Consider the following 14,233-nt stretch of genomic DNA (forward strand, 5'->3'; position numbering starts at 1 on the left):
TATCAGGCTTTCAGAAACAAGCCCCTGGACTGAGGCTGTGTTTTACATTACATTACATGGAATAAAAGTGAAGACAAGTCTGGGAACATGAACTAATTCCCTAGTCTTGCCTTTCTTCATTAAAGCATGAGGCCCTGTTAGGATCTGTTTCTCTCTTGGCTTTTCTCCCAGGCCCACAAGACTCCCAGGCTGTGTTTCTCAGTGGTCAAACTTGAAGAGGTGGGTAAAGAGTGTTGTGTTGATGATACACCATGGCCTGGGGCTTTGGGTATCTCGGGGGTTTGGGGTCACATTTATTTAGGCTGTGAAGCACCCATGTATCCTGAAGATAAGTGATTCAGCCATGAGCTTATTACAAAAAGACTGAACAGCACTGTCAGCTGTAGTCCTGCCTGTTCTGTTAGGATTTCTGCAAGGACTTAGGCTGTCTACATCAGCTTGAAATCCAGCAAAGCCATGGGGCACAGACGACTTACCTTTCCAGAACAGGTGCTTTGGGGCACATACGGGCAGCTACAGGTAAGTGATGAAGCTTGGGAAGATCATCTCTGGGTCTAAGCAGCATGCAGTAGAAGTAAGTCACAGTCATGAACTTGGGTTTACATCCCAGCTGAGCAGTATATAAATGAATGGAGTTCCAGCTCGTCTGATGTGCCTTTGTGGAGCTGGCCACAGAAGCATCACCTTACTGCCACAGTGAGTACCCCACTCCAGAACACAGGTGTTAAAATCCCTGCCCAGCTGTGAGCCAATACAGACCATATCCAACATCCCAAGACATCTTCATTTTTACCAGAAAAATTTCCCATGTCCCTAAATACCAATTTTTAGGCACAGTCATAAACCCCTAAATCTTAATGTGGTGTGACCTGTAAGGCAGGATCCCGGATACAAGCATCTCTCCTAGCTCCTCCAGAAGACTGGATTCAGGAAACATCTCAGAAAGCATGTATCAGATCAGGTCTCAAAACCTGGCTGGAAAGGCTTCCTTCCCCACAGTTTAACAGCTCAGTAGTCAGGACACTCACTGAGGGTGAGCAGATGGGCTCAGTTCCCACCTCTTTCTGAAGTGATTTGTGGATGCTAACCACAGGCTTGGGTGGGTCTGGGTGGCTCTTTTAGTGCTTCTTTTTGAAGCTATTTTACTTCGCATGGCTTAAAAAATTAGCCATGGAGATAGAGGGGGAGGGGGAGGGGGCGGGAGAGGGAAGGGAGGGAAGGAGAGAGTGACTCACTAGTATAGCAGTGCATTCACCTGGGAAGAGAGAGACCTGGCCAGTGAGTACTTGATCTAACGCAACATCTGTGAGAAGGAGCTGAGAACATGTGTGTCCAGTTCCAGGAGAATGCCCTAATCCATCAGCCTGCTTTGATTTCTGCACCCCTAAAATATTTCCTGGTGGAAGTGTGGCCTCTTCAAAACTATCATATCTGTAAATTTCTCTGTAGCGAATAAGACGTTGGATTTTTTAATCACCTTTCACAGATGGACCTCTGGACTGAAAGGATGGACCACTAATCCTCCTACATGACAGTCACTTCTGCTCTCCTCTTCTGGTTCAACACATGATAAGTCCCAGCTTTTCCTAGAGGGACCTCAAAGAGTCCACCCCAGGTACCCTGGGCCTGACAGTTGGACTTGCATCAGAGAAGCACATCTGGATCCCCTTGGGCTGGGAGGAGAAGGGTCTCCTGTTTTTTGGTACGTGCTTTCAGTGACACACGGGCAGTGTGAGAGAGGGGGCTGCTTGCTCAGCTAGCTAGTTTGCACTGGTGACTGGCCCATCCTATTGGTGCTATGAGGATCCTAAATGTCAGTGTTGTGGCCCTGGATTCCCCTTGATAACAAGACATGCTGAAGTCAGGCACCATAACCCCCAGTCTTGCTCCCTCAGGTTTCTTTTAGATCTGATCCAGACACAGTGCCTGGCCCTGGCTGGGGCAGCTGGGGCCTTGTCTGCTCTCCATCATCCACTTCTGTGGTGGGAGCAAGGGGAAGCTGAGCCCCACACGAGCTCGGCTGAATAGCCAACTTGTAGGAGGGAAAGAAGGCCGGGCTTTGCCCGCCTCGGTCACTCCTGATGGGGAAGGGGAAACAGAATAGTGTTGAGACCCCAGCCCCCGGCTGAGGGCAGCAAGCACCGCTTTCGCTTGCTGCCCTCGGCAGTGGGACCTCCAGGCGTCCACAAAACGCGGAGCAGGGCGGTGCGTCGGCGGGGGCTGCGGGCGGCGCGCCCGCACCGCGGTCGCGGAGCTCCACCTAGTGCCGGCACGGCGGCGGCACCGCCGCGGGCCCGCGAGCGCCGCGGCGGCGGCGGCGGCGGCGGCGGCGGCGGCGGGGGCCCGTCCGGGAGCGCCGTCCCGGGGGGGGCTGCTGGCCAGCTCCCCTCCGCCGGGAAGCGGGACGGGCCGGGCGGCCCCGGCGGCGGCTCTCCTGCGGTCTCCGAGGGTCTCCGAGGTGTGCTTCGGGCTCGCCCGGCTGCCGGAAGCACATAGGAAAATCACGGCTCAGTAGTTTGGGATGTATTGTAGATATTTTAGGATGAGGGAAACTTCATTTCTGATGCTAGCTAAACTTTCTTATAGGGGTATCTAAAAGTCTGGTAAATTTGGAAAGGGTCATTGTGTATTTTCTCTTAGCAGGCCACAGGCAGGGGTAATTCCTGAAGGTGTCTTGTCCTTTAATTTGGCTTGTAAAATCTTTTCCTTTTTTTTTCTTCCTTCTTTCCTTTTTTCTTTCCTCTTTCTGTCCCCTTCCTTCCTTCCTCCCTCTCCTTCCTTCCCCCCTTTTCCCTTCCCTTTCCTTCCCTCCTTCAAGGAGAGTGCGGCGCCCCTTATGATTTAGCAGTTTTAGCTGATTTTTTACCAGATATTAACTGCAGCCGAATCCCTTCTATTCTTGCTCTTTTTGCTTAATGATTACTGAATTTTTGTCAGTCTCTGCCTGACTTAATGCATCTAATTTAGGCTAATGGCATCTCAGTTGGAGGTCTTCAGACAAGCTCACCTCTTTCCATTGATTACAGGGGGAATTTAGCACTTTCTCCACAGAAGCTGCTCCTGGAGACACAGGCTAGGAGTCTGGATCTTAATGAGAGAAACGTGGCCATTTTCCTGCAAGAATCACAAAGCTGCTCCTTAAGCAGCACTCACTATGGCTCTGCACAAACATTGTTAATGGTCTGATGCTTTGCTAAGTTGTGTTTGAAGCAGGCCGGGAAGGGAATGTGCTCCTAAAAGATGTGATTTCCCACTGTGTACCTCCTGTAGCTTTGTTCCCCCCCCCACTCTGCTCGGTGGAGAAGCAGACACACAATCCTCTGAGTGTCCAGGCAGAACAAGAAGTTCTTTCTCCTCATTGCATTTCTTCATTGGTCATAGTCTTGCCTAAGCTGCTTTTTTACATGTGCATCATGAGTGGTATGTATTAGGCTTTGAGGTTCTCTATTTGTTTTTTTATTCCCGAGTCTTAGCTCAGTAGTGATGATGAGGTCAAATGATCTCTGTCGACTATTTTTTTTTATCTTGTGGAAAAACATTTGACACAACTCCTTGGCTTGTCTTAAAGCACTTGGGAATCCTATCTGTTCCTCCACCGAGGTGTGAATCAAGCTCTCATCTGCTTAGCTTCCAAGGCCAACTTAAGCTTGGATGCAAACAGTTCAGCACTTAGCTTCTCTAGCTCTGAAGGCTAGAAGGGCTGAAAACTCATGTCTGCACAAGACACTCAACTCTCTCTTTTCAGCTGCTGCAGGCACTGTGTTAACAATTCTAAACAGTGACATCTCTTTGCTGAACATTTTGAAACAGTGTTTTAGAAATATGTTAAAAGTTCATACATACTTTCCAGAAAATGCAGTGTTAAAGTATTATTTCTATTTTTATATTTGCAAATTATTCTTCAGCAGTTTGTATCCGATAAAAAAGCAATGATTTATTGATAGTTCAGCAATGTTAACCAAAATATACAATTCATAATTGCTGTTTTAAAACATTAATTATTTTCAGACAATGTTAGTAAAGAGCAGTTCAATTTATATGGTAGCATATTCCACCCAAACAATTATTGTTATTACAATTGCCACTGGAAGTCCTAATCATGGCTAGCATTTGGTAACACGTAATAGAGAAGAAAACTATTAACCAATATATTCTCATCTTGATTCACTGGAATACGAACGTATCCTGTTAGTCATTATGAAAGCTGTATTTATAAATCCTCAAAACACCATCAGGAAAATAATGTGTCTTTTTATCTATAGTAAAAACTGTCAAGCCTCTGATTATAGTCCAAGAGAAAGTTAGAGAGGCATACTCTCATCTTATTGCAGTGGGGTTCATACACCCAGGCTGAGACTTCTAGCAGCTGGGAGTGACGATGTTACACGTTTAAGTTGCTACTGAGGATAATTTCTTTAAAATTAAAATTTTGTATTTGTCATTAAAACATGCAAAGCCCAAAGGGTAGAATTAGCTGTAACTCAGTGGAAGTGAGACTTCCAGTCAGAGCCAGTCATCTGAATTTTCTAGATCAAGGAGGCAGAATATCATCTTCAAACGTCATTCCTCCTGCATGTTTTAGATTTTTAGGCAGAAGGAATCACTCCCTGAAAGTGTCTAACTCTTATCAGTGAATATAAAATACAGCCTGGAGGACCAGAGCCCGCCCAAGTACTTAAAGCTAGATGAAATCAACTCACCTGAACTGGACATCTATCAGGCGCTTTACAGGAACTGAAATGTTCAGGATAAGATGGTCATGCACACTCACATTTATAGATCTTTGAGAAACAAGGCTGATATTTTAAAACTAGTGCATCTAGAGTTAGCTACTTAAATGGCTTTATTTCCAGCATTCACTGGCATCTCGAGATCAAGATGTGTGTAGCACTTCTGAAAATAACACCATTTTTCTTTAGATACATAGCCCATGTTTGTAAATGTTGATTAAAACATCATGGATATTCATGTGTTTTCTTGCAATTTGGCAAGAACAGTCTGAATTCAACACATTGATTAGATACAGTTTACATAAAACTAGAAATAAGAAATTTCCAGTTGTAAAGAAGCAGCAAAAAGACAACTGCTTTTGTCTTGCAATAGATGCATTGGCTGAGCTCAAAAAAACGAATTTTTGTGGCTTCTCCTCAAAATAATAGAAATATGGACTGGACCATAAGAAATGGGGATACAGCAGCAGCTGGTAACATTTTCTTTCTTAGTGGTGATATAAAATATTTATGCTACACAGAGTTTATGAAAATACCAAGATAAATCCAGACCCTGGATTATTGTTCAACCTGAGAGTCTTCATTCGGGGGCAGAATTGTAGATAGGAGAGATTCCTCATCCCTGCTTACACGTGTTTTATTTTTGTAATTGGAACTGTGTGTAGAAACGCTTTTCTCCGTATTTTGGTAAACCTACAATTTGGGAAGAGAAAATAAATTATATCTTCTGTTATTATGTGCTGTGCATAGAGAATGGTTTTTCTCCTTGAGAAACCTGCACTTGTAAGGTACAGCCCATCTCCTCTTGAAGGAGACATCCCTGCACACTGTGGGATAGCCACACTCAGACCTGCCCGTTACTTCTCACTGACTCTAAACACAGTCCAGACAACTGGTTAAGTGAAATGGATCTTATCTGGCCAAAAAGAGTGGGGTTGAGAAAGGACATGGGACAGCAAGCACTGATTTTGTTCTAACTACAATGCATCATCAAAGTTGCCCATCATTTGACAAGCAAACAGGGAGCCCCTTAGTGTTACCAGAGTTGACTGACATTGGCAGTGGTCATACGGACAGGAGCGCATGCAGCCCCTGCCCAGCACACAAACCCTGTGTATCTGTTGGGAGCAGGAGAACAGACCCTGTATGGTTGACAGCTTCTGGCAGCCTAATAGGCTGCAAAGACCAGAGTCATTTATAACCACCCGCCATGCCAAAAGGTTAACAAGGACACTGTGTATTGAGAAATAGTGTGTCTAGTCCAGAGTAGACAACCAGAAAGGAATCTGTAGTTTTGAAAGGAATTGTCTGTCTTCTTTGAGGAGGAGATGTGAGTCCAGTAAGGACAGAATATGGTTCCTCAGATCCTGCTTATTTTTTGACCCTCCAGACAAAATGTGGCAGTTGGTAACATCTGAGAATGACATTTGGCCATTGCTCTCTGAGGACGTGGGCAGCACATACCTGCAGTGTCCCCACCTCTGAGATCCCTGGAACATGACCTAGGCTCAGCTCCTCCCACCTGGTAGCTATCAGCATTACCAAAGCCAACTGCACTGGCTTCTGCATTAAAAAAGCACAATTCTGTGGGCACAGGGAGAGAGATTTTAGCCACCCAGAGTCATGGTGCAGACAATGGCAGGAAATAAAATCTCATCAGGGATGTCACCCTTCCTTCTGATGGCAACGCACAAATGCTCTTGCAGAAGTTTCCCCAAAGTTTTAAATAGACCCATGGGGAATAATTCCATAACACAATGGTGCACTTGAATGGAAACCAGAAGACTCCCTTTCTCCTGAAAGAGCCAGAGTTTTGGGCGCCCACTTACAAATGTACTACAGCACCCACTAAAGCTCATTGTGGTCTACGGGGCTACAAAACATTTTTCTTCTTTCCATGTTTACTTACTGCTCCTTCTGCCTCAGCCAGCTGACAGGCAAGAGAGGAAACTAGCCAAGAAAAAGAGGGTCTTTTCCTGGAGTCAAGCGCCCAGCAGGACTGCATTATGTAATAGCTGCAGGAGCAAAAAGGTGATAAACAGAAACATATTAGCTGTTGGAGTCTACAGTAAGTGACTGCATGGAAAGGTGGAAGTTTGGTGGGAATTACGAGGCACCAGAACCATTTTATAAAAAGAGTCCAGATTAGAGTGTGTTGCACCTAAGAAAAACATAAAGAAAGAAGAGGAAAAAGGGTCAAACTAAGAACGCGGCTTCGCTGGAGCCCCTAGCAAAATCCTGCTAATTAAAATATGGCCAGGATTTCACCCTGGCTGACACTTCCTGGCATGCTAACATTTTTTTCCAGCTTCCGTATAGAAAATGATTGGAAGACAATTCCTGTCTGACTCTGAGGCCAAATCTGCTCCTTGTGGACTGCCTCATCTTGGGGATAGTGAAGTCTCTTTAAAGAGACACTGCACAGAGTCACTTTTTCACAGTGAATCTCTTTATAGAATTTGACCTTGCAAAAATCTTTCTGAAGTTGAAATACCACCTTAGAGACTTTACAGTTCCAACCAATACAATGCCTATCTGCAGAAGTCCTTTGCAGACTTATGTCAATAGCTTCCCTGGTATTTATAAGCCCCACAGCAATCCTTTGTGGGTTTCCAGGCACCGTCAGATAGATCTGCACCTCTAATGACATTGCAGTCTCTATGTGGAGAACCTTAGAACACAATAGTGCTACATCAAGGCACCAAGTCTCTAGGCTGTTTCTGTAAATGTCTGCCAGAAGATCTCAGAAAACCCAAAGTCCTCCCCTTTCCTCCATGCTCCAGGTCTCATAGCTCCCTGCCACCTCCTCTTTCAGTTTGTCCCCTAGGAGTCCTTCTCTAGGCAGAACCCATCAGGGCAACTGGAGTCATATAGAGACTGAGAAGCAGTCTGGAAAGCATTTTTTCACTGAAAACACAGGAACATCATCTCCCTCCAGATCTTCCTTTGCATTTTTTTTTTCCTAACAAGATCCCTAGATTGCTGGAATTGAATGAAAGATGCTAAAGCTCAATTAAAAAAAAATGGAGAGAAAATTTACCAACGATTTAGTTGATATCTAAAATGAATATGATATAGCATTGCTTCTGGAAAAAGAAGAAAATGTAAAAAATCTTGTTTAATCTGAAAATTAGAAGTTCTCTGAGAAAGAAAGGCACAACTGAACACAGATAATAAATTAGTCCTTTCAAAGATACATAATCTTGAGTGTTAATCATTTCTACTTTAGGACAAAACCTGCATGATCAAGAAGCCTTTTTCAGAGTTGGAAGAAGATAATCTCAACTGTTGAAACTTTTTTAAACAGGGAACAGTGTATAATAAATAAAAAGTCATAAAAACAGTGACCAAGTAAACCTAAATCCCCATGCTATGCACCATTCAGAAAATACACTCACATATCTTTTGTAGCATAATATGGTCGGTCCATTTTAAATCCACTTTGAATTAATTTGTAGAAGTTGGTATCAACCTGAATACCAGGATAGGGATTTACACCTACGGAAAATATTGGAGAATATGCGTTAATTCAAAAATTCAAAAGACAACAAAGACAAGCAGAGTTCTTTTGCTGTGTTACAGAACATACCCAAAGAGAATATTTCCCATAGTAATATTCCATAGGACCAGACATCACTCTTCATTGTGTACGTCCTTTCGAATAAGCTTTCAGGAGCCATCCATTTAACCGGTAAGCGAGCCTGTACAGACAGGGGAAAGGATGTCAAGTCATGTTTTGACACAGTCTATCTAGATGACTCACTGTAGTTCTCACTGCTTGAACAGAATCAATTCATGTTCACTAAGTGAAAAGCTGGGCCTCTCTTAAGTAATCCCTCTAAATTCCCTATATGGAGAGAAATAGGCACTAAGAGCAGTTCATCTGACTCATTTTAGATGACTATTTAGGGAGAAAAAAAGCTGTGCTTTAGAAGAACCTATTTCACATCTCTGACTTCTAGAGGGAGCAGCTCAGATGGAGATGTCCACACTGTACTTCTTTATATTCATGGAGGATCTGGCATACCCCACACATATGCTATTGTCCCTATGCTGTAATTTTCTGTAACAGTAAACAATACCCAGCATTTTCCATCAATAGATTTCAGTGTACTTTTGAAAGGACATGAGTACCATCTCATTTACAATGCTATTACTATTTTGATTTGGTTAATTATACGCCAAGAATTTGTATTTGCCAAACGCAGGAAAAGTAAGATTTCTGCACTGTCTATACAGATATCTATAAAGCTAACAAAAATCTGAGAATGAAAAGCTTCACCATCTTGATTCCTTATCACTCTTAAAATGGCATGAAAAATAAAGAGCAGGAAGGAACTTACATTGCCCCTGACGATGTAGTTGGAGTCATTCATTACATCTCTGGCAAGGCCAAAGTCAGATATTTTCACTACTTTTCCACGGGTCACTAATATATTCCGGGCAGCAAGGTCTCTATGAATGCACTTACAGAGAAAATATGGGTTAATGTTCTGCAGCATTTCATAACAGAAGGAAAGAATTTCCTTGGCTCATGGTTTCATGCAGAGCTCTGTGAACTGGTACCTTCTTCCACTCCAACTACTTTATGAATGAGCAAGCTGGATGGTCCCCCAGTTGCTCACGGCAAGGCATGGGGCCAGAGCAGAAGGAAGTGTGCAATGCACACTTCTTGCACAGGGCCATGTCTAAAATTGCAATCTAGTCTTCAAGCCTGCCACTGCGTGGCTCTGTTCCTCGATCTGCTTTTCACTAAACTGATCTGTTTTTGCCACCTTTTCTATTTAAACAATTTTCTACCCTTAACCATACCAATTTGGACTCAAGAAACTCCATTCCTTTGGCAACTTGATATGAGAAGCAAAGAAGGTCTTCAAAAGTGAGCACATTAAAATCCTCTTCTTCATCCATCTGTCTGTCTGTATGTTTAATTTCATCTGTAAAAAATAACCGGGAGTACAAGTTTTCCACGGGCTTCCTTGCTCTCTGTTTAATTCTATTAACTGTTAAAGGAGTTTTTACATGATGCTACCAAGAATAACATGACAAAGAGCATCCATCTTTTTCATCTTTTGCTCAGACACAAACTGAAGCAAAGGGTATTTTCATACTCAAATGCCACGTTTAGCATCATCAGAAACATAAGGCTGAGGTCTTAAACATTGCTGAATCCTTCTCCAACAAAATTTCTATCGGAAGTGAAGAGAGACATAAGACAGAAAGGGGCCTCCTGTGACACTAAATCTAGTCTGGCTAGATCAATAATATGGTAAATACAATAGTAATAGTTAGAATTATTAGAGATAACAGCAATTAATCTCTTACCTTCCTCAGAATACAGCATGATTCCATTTGATCCAGAAACCACATTTATGTTTTCACTTGGTTGTGTGATTCCAAAGTCATCTTCTCTGCTTAGAGTCATATTCACACTATATTTTAGTGGAGTTCCCTTTCTGGAGAGGGTGACACATTTTCAAACATTACATATAGTGGATAACATAATCCGCTAAATGTAAACTGTTTTACAATGAAAAGCATTATCAGCTATTTCTATTAAGAGTCTGGGCACAGACATGGGTCTTCTCAAAATTGGAAACATAAACAAGAGATTTCTTGTCTCTTGCAGTTGAGTGAGAACTTCATTACAAAGAGATCAAATCTCAGTTCCTCCCTAGGCCTTGGTTGTTGTAGTATATGAAGGCAGCTCTTAAAGAATTCAGTAATTATACCAGTTTATACCAGAGCTGAGAACATAGCTTAAAAAGTGATAGTAGCTTCATGAGCTATTAAACTGTTGCTGAATGCTTTACCTGGAATTTTGATCCAAATGGATATTGTGGTAAAAGCTGAAGTTGTGCTGTTTAAAGATATCTGTCAGTGTCCAATGAAATTTTTCTCTCTTGCTCCGTAAGTAGTTCAGAAGGTCACCATAGCAACAGTATTCAAATATCAAGTAGATTGGTCCTGAAATAATTTGAAATGTAAATGCCTCCTACTATCTATAGCAGTCTCCCCATTAAAGCCCTAATAAGGCCTCACCTTCTCCCAGGATTAATCTGTATTAAACATCCCAACCATCTTCCTTTTCCAGGTAAATAACCTGTACTGATTGACTTGTGGGGTGTCCCTTTGGAAAATTTGTGTAACTGAATGTTGCCTCTGGTACATTGCCCAAGATGGATTGCAAATCCCTATGAAAGCACAAAGAGACCTCCCCAAACTAATGGCATTGGGGAAGAGAGCAAAGGCTATGAAGATGCACCATAATATCTAAACCACTCATGGTTAGAGCAAAAGATGACACCCTGCTAATTGAATTGGTGGTCTGAATTGGCGGCATTTGACTTAAATTAATCCCTTTCATTTACCTGCATTAGCTTAATGCTCTAGAAATATCCTTTTCTTCCTGAAGGCCACTTAGGACTTGAGTGTTTTTGCTGATGGGATCTAAAGGGGAGAAGGACCTTACAAAGGAATGTGTCCGAGTGGAGCACTGGTCAGGCTACTTTCTAAAGAAAAGAAAAATAACTCCAGTTCCCTGACCAGACAGGCCTGGAAGCAAGCCATTACCAGCCAGCAGAGTGAAAGGCCCTAGAAGTGCTCAGAGTGGTCACACACCACCCTGCAAAGTCTTACATTGACATCACCGCTTCTGGCTGAGAAAGACCAAACACAAATTGTGGATATTCCTGCCAGAAGGTTCCCTGCCAAGCAAGATAAGGCACACCAGGAAAAAAAAATGTAAATTTTTTCAGAGGAAGGATGACAATGTAAGTGTTTTTGTACATGGGATTTGGACGTGACTGAAAGCATTGCTGTCCTACCCTGCCAGAGTGAGCACACACTCCCTGCAGCTCTCCAGCCTACATGATCACATCTTGTAGGGTGCTGCAGAAGGCAGCGTCAGCTATTGCCTGGAAACTTGCTATGTAATTTCAACACCAGTCATGATCTAGTTGTCTGCTTTTCTCTTATGCCTCATGTGTCTTTGTGTGACAGTATTGCTATTGATGCACACCAGGGAAACTAGACGTAGCTGATACCTTTGCTCTTTCTGACTTAATAAAACTCAGGTATTACGATCCATGTCATGGACGAACCCTGAGTAAAATCCTTAGACCTTTTCCTCCCACTCCTGTGCACTGCTAGACTAGCTAGACTGGGAGTTCCTGGCACAGGAACTATGTTTGTACATTGCTTCAATGATATGGCAAGAAACACAATAATTAATTAATGATAATATCCTGTTACTTTCCTCCTAGCCCTTCTTTGCTCAGTTCTTCCCATCTTCATTTTATTTTTACACTCAATCCCTTTGAAAAGTTGTCTCTCTTTTCATTATTCTGTTCCCTCTTTTTTCTTTCTCTATTTTTTCCTACTCTTCATTTTCTTTCCATTCATGTCATTCCCTTGGTCATTTTCTACAACTTCACAGTTTGATAAGGAATATGATTTTGTTTTCTTTTTTGAACTATGATTTCTTATGTGAAAATAATTATGTGGGTACAAAGGTACCTTACACAAGAGGTGTTTTTCCTTTTCTCTTAAAGAACTGGCCTGTATTAGTGCCATTATCTCTGCTCAAGGAAAACCTCTTTCGTTGAAAGACTATTGTATCACTGCATGTCAGTACAATTAGAAAGAATTCATTTTTGTACACACACAAGGCCTTAACTTTGCTTTCATGTCATCCTTAGCTTATTTTAGGCCAGAGAGAACAACAAAATTGTTTGGGAAGAGAAGGAAAAGAGAGAGTGCAGGGAGAAGAGGGGAGCAGCAGCCCGAGGGATACATATTTTGTTATGACTTGGATATTTTTAACACTGCTATCAATGGTCAATTTTTGATACTTCTGTTCAGGAGTCCTCATTAGTTTGATGATTTTAATTGGTACCTTTCCATAATTGCTAGTTACCTGATGCAGTGCAAGCTCCTAGCAGGTTCACAATGTTTTCATGGCTTCCAATGTGAGTCATCATTTTCAGCTCAGACATCAGAGCTTCTTTTTCTGAAGTGTCAGATTTTTCTGTAAAGGTAGTAACATCACAGACTTGTAAACCTCCAGCAAAGAATTCAAAACACCATTATTGCGATGCTTTGTCAAGTGCAAGTCTTCCTATCAAATTAATTGACCTGACAATAGGTTTAGGAACATCCTAGAAAATTGTGGTATAGTATAAAAATTAAGTCAAACATGGAAGATAAGGTGGGGGGTGGATCTTTTTATGCTTGGGAAAGCAATTCTAAAATGTTAGTATCTGTCATTCTTAGGCCGGCAAGGAATGAGAGTAGCGTAAGTAAGGTTGTCACAAGTGCAGAAAAAATGTCAGTGAAGCCTGTGGGAGAGAAATGCTAAGGGAAAAAAGATTTCTCCTCAGTTGTATGGCACACAAGAGGTTGTATTTCAACAGCTAAGAAGGCCATCCTGTTTTCACTAATAGCTTTAGGATTGTCTCAGTGAATTGGAGACATGGGCCAAAACAATCCAGATGATGGAATTCCATACAGATGACTGCAAAGCCATGGATGAAGGAAGAGTAAATTTAATGCACATGTGCAAACAGGGTATGGAGGCTGGCAAGCAGGGCTGGCAGCAAGGGACTGCTTGGGGATATGGGTCACCAAAGTGTTGGTGCTGCAGCAGAGGCTCAGTCTCCTACATATTACCAGGACAGTGGTATGTGAGACTCAGTCAGTAACATTCCTGTTCGGCTTGGAGCCAGGGAGGCTCACTCATGCACACTGCTTTTATGAGAGGTGAAGACGGTCTGGAGGGAGGCCAGAGCAGAGCAGGAAGGAGTATTAGAGATTTAAGAAGCCTGACCTACAAGGAAGGATAGAAAGAAATTATTTTGCTTAGCCAGGAAGAAAAGGCTGCAGGAAGATGTGCTGAAAGTTTTGCAAACAAGCTAGCTCGGATAAAGGAGGCAAGATAACAGTGTTAGGTAGCTAAAAGGAGTGCAACAGCTAGACAGCCCTACAAGAAAAGGGATCTTGGGACAGAGACACGAGTGTAACCACCCAGGCTAATTTGCACTACAAAGTGACATTCTTCCTTTTTAGATCAGCATAGCTCCAACCATCCCCACACAACACAGATCTTCACTGAGGTGTAGGACAAAACACAACATGTTGCACTAAGAATACTCTGCAGTGGTACCTTTTAGAACTGAAATATTTGAAGGAGAAACCAAGCTTTGTGAGATACAACTGATAAAAGTCTGTACTTGAAGGGATTTCCAGCACTGCTTCTGCTTCAGAGCCACTAAAACACATCACTGCTTGTGAAAGGCAGAGTTTATCATACCTTTCAGCATTTTGACTGCAACTTGGACTGAATCTCCCGCCTTGCTAATTCCATAAGCTGTTGCGTTCACCACTTTCCCAAAAGCCCCAGAGCCAAGGACCTGCCCTACAAAACAAAATATGCCAATGTTATTTGTAACTGGTACAGCACAGGCTGTGCTACTCCAGCAGCATGCTTTACCTTGTGGATTGCT

The 14,233-nt window shown here is 42.7% G+C and overlaps 1 protein-coding gene across 1 annotated transcript in view; it reads right to left on the reverse strand.

The window, feature by feature from the left end:
- Nucleotides 1-5,288: 5,288 nt before the first annotated feature.
- FLT3 (fms related receptor tyrosine kinase 3) overlaps nucleotides 5,289-14,233 on the reverse strand; it is a 36,254-nt gene continuing 27,309 nt past the window's right edge. Inside the window, exons 15-24 of the mRNA XM_067289847.1 lie at nucleotides 14,041-14,145; nucleotides 12,649-12,759; nucleotides 10,544-10,697; nucleotides 10,056-10,186; nucleotides 9,543-9,667; nucleotides 9,074-9,196; nucleotides 8,320-8,431; nucleotides 8,129-8,228; nucleotides 6,640-6,745; nucleotides 5,289-5,423 (exon numbers count right to left, since the gene is read on the reverse strand). Of these exons, the coding sequence (XP_067145948.1) occupies nucleotides 5,289-5,423; nucleotides 6,640-6,745; nucleotides 8,129-8,228; nucleotides 8,320-8,431; nucleotides 9,074-9,196; nucleotides 9,543-9,667; nucleotides 10,056-10,186; nucleotides 10,544-10,697; nucleotides 12,649-12,759; nucleotides 14,041-14,145 (1,202 nt within the window). The remainder of the gene's footprint in view (nucleotides 5,424-6,639; nucleotides 6,746-8,128; nucleotides 8,229-8,319; nucleotides 8,432-9,073; nucleotides 9,197-9,542; nucleotides 9,668-10,055; nucleotides 10,187-10,543; nucleotides 10,698-12,648; nucleotides 12,760-14,040; nucleotides 14,146-14,233) is intronic.

This window comes from Apteryx mantelli, chromosome 1 (genome assembly GCF_036417845.1).
Source record: "Apteryx mantelli isolate bAptMan1 chromosome 1, bAptMan1.hap1, whole genome shotgun sequence".
Lineage (NCBI taxonomy): Eukaryota > Metazoa > Chordata > Aves > Apterygiformes > Apterygidae > Apteryx > Apteryx mantelli.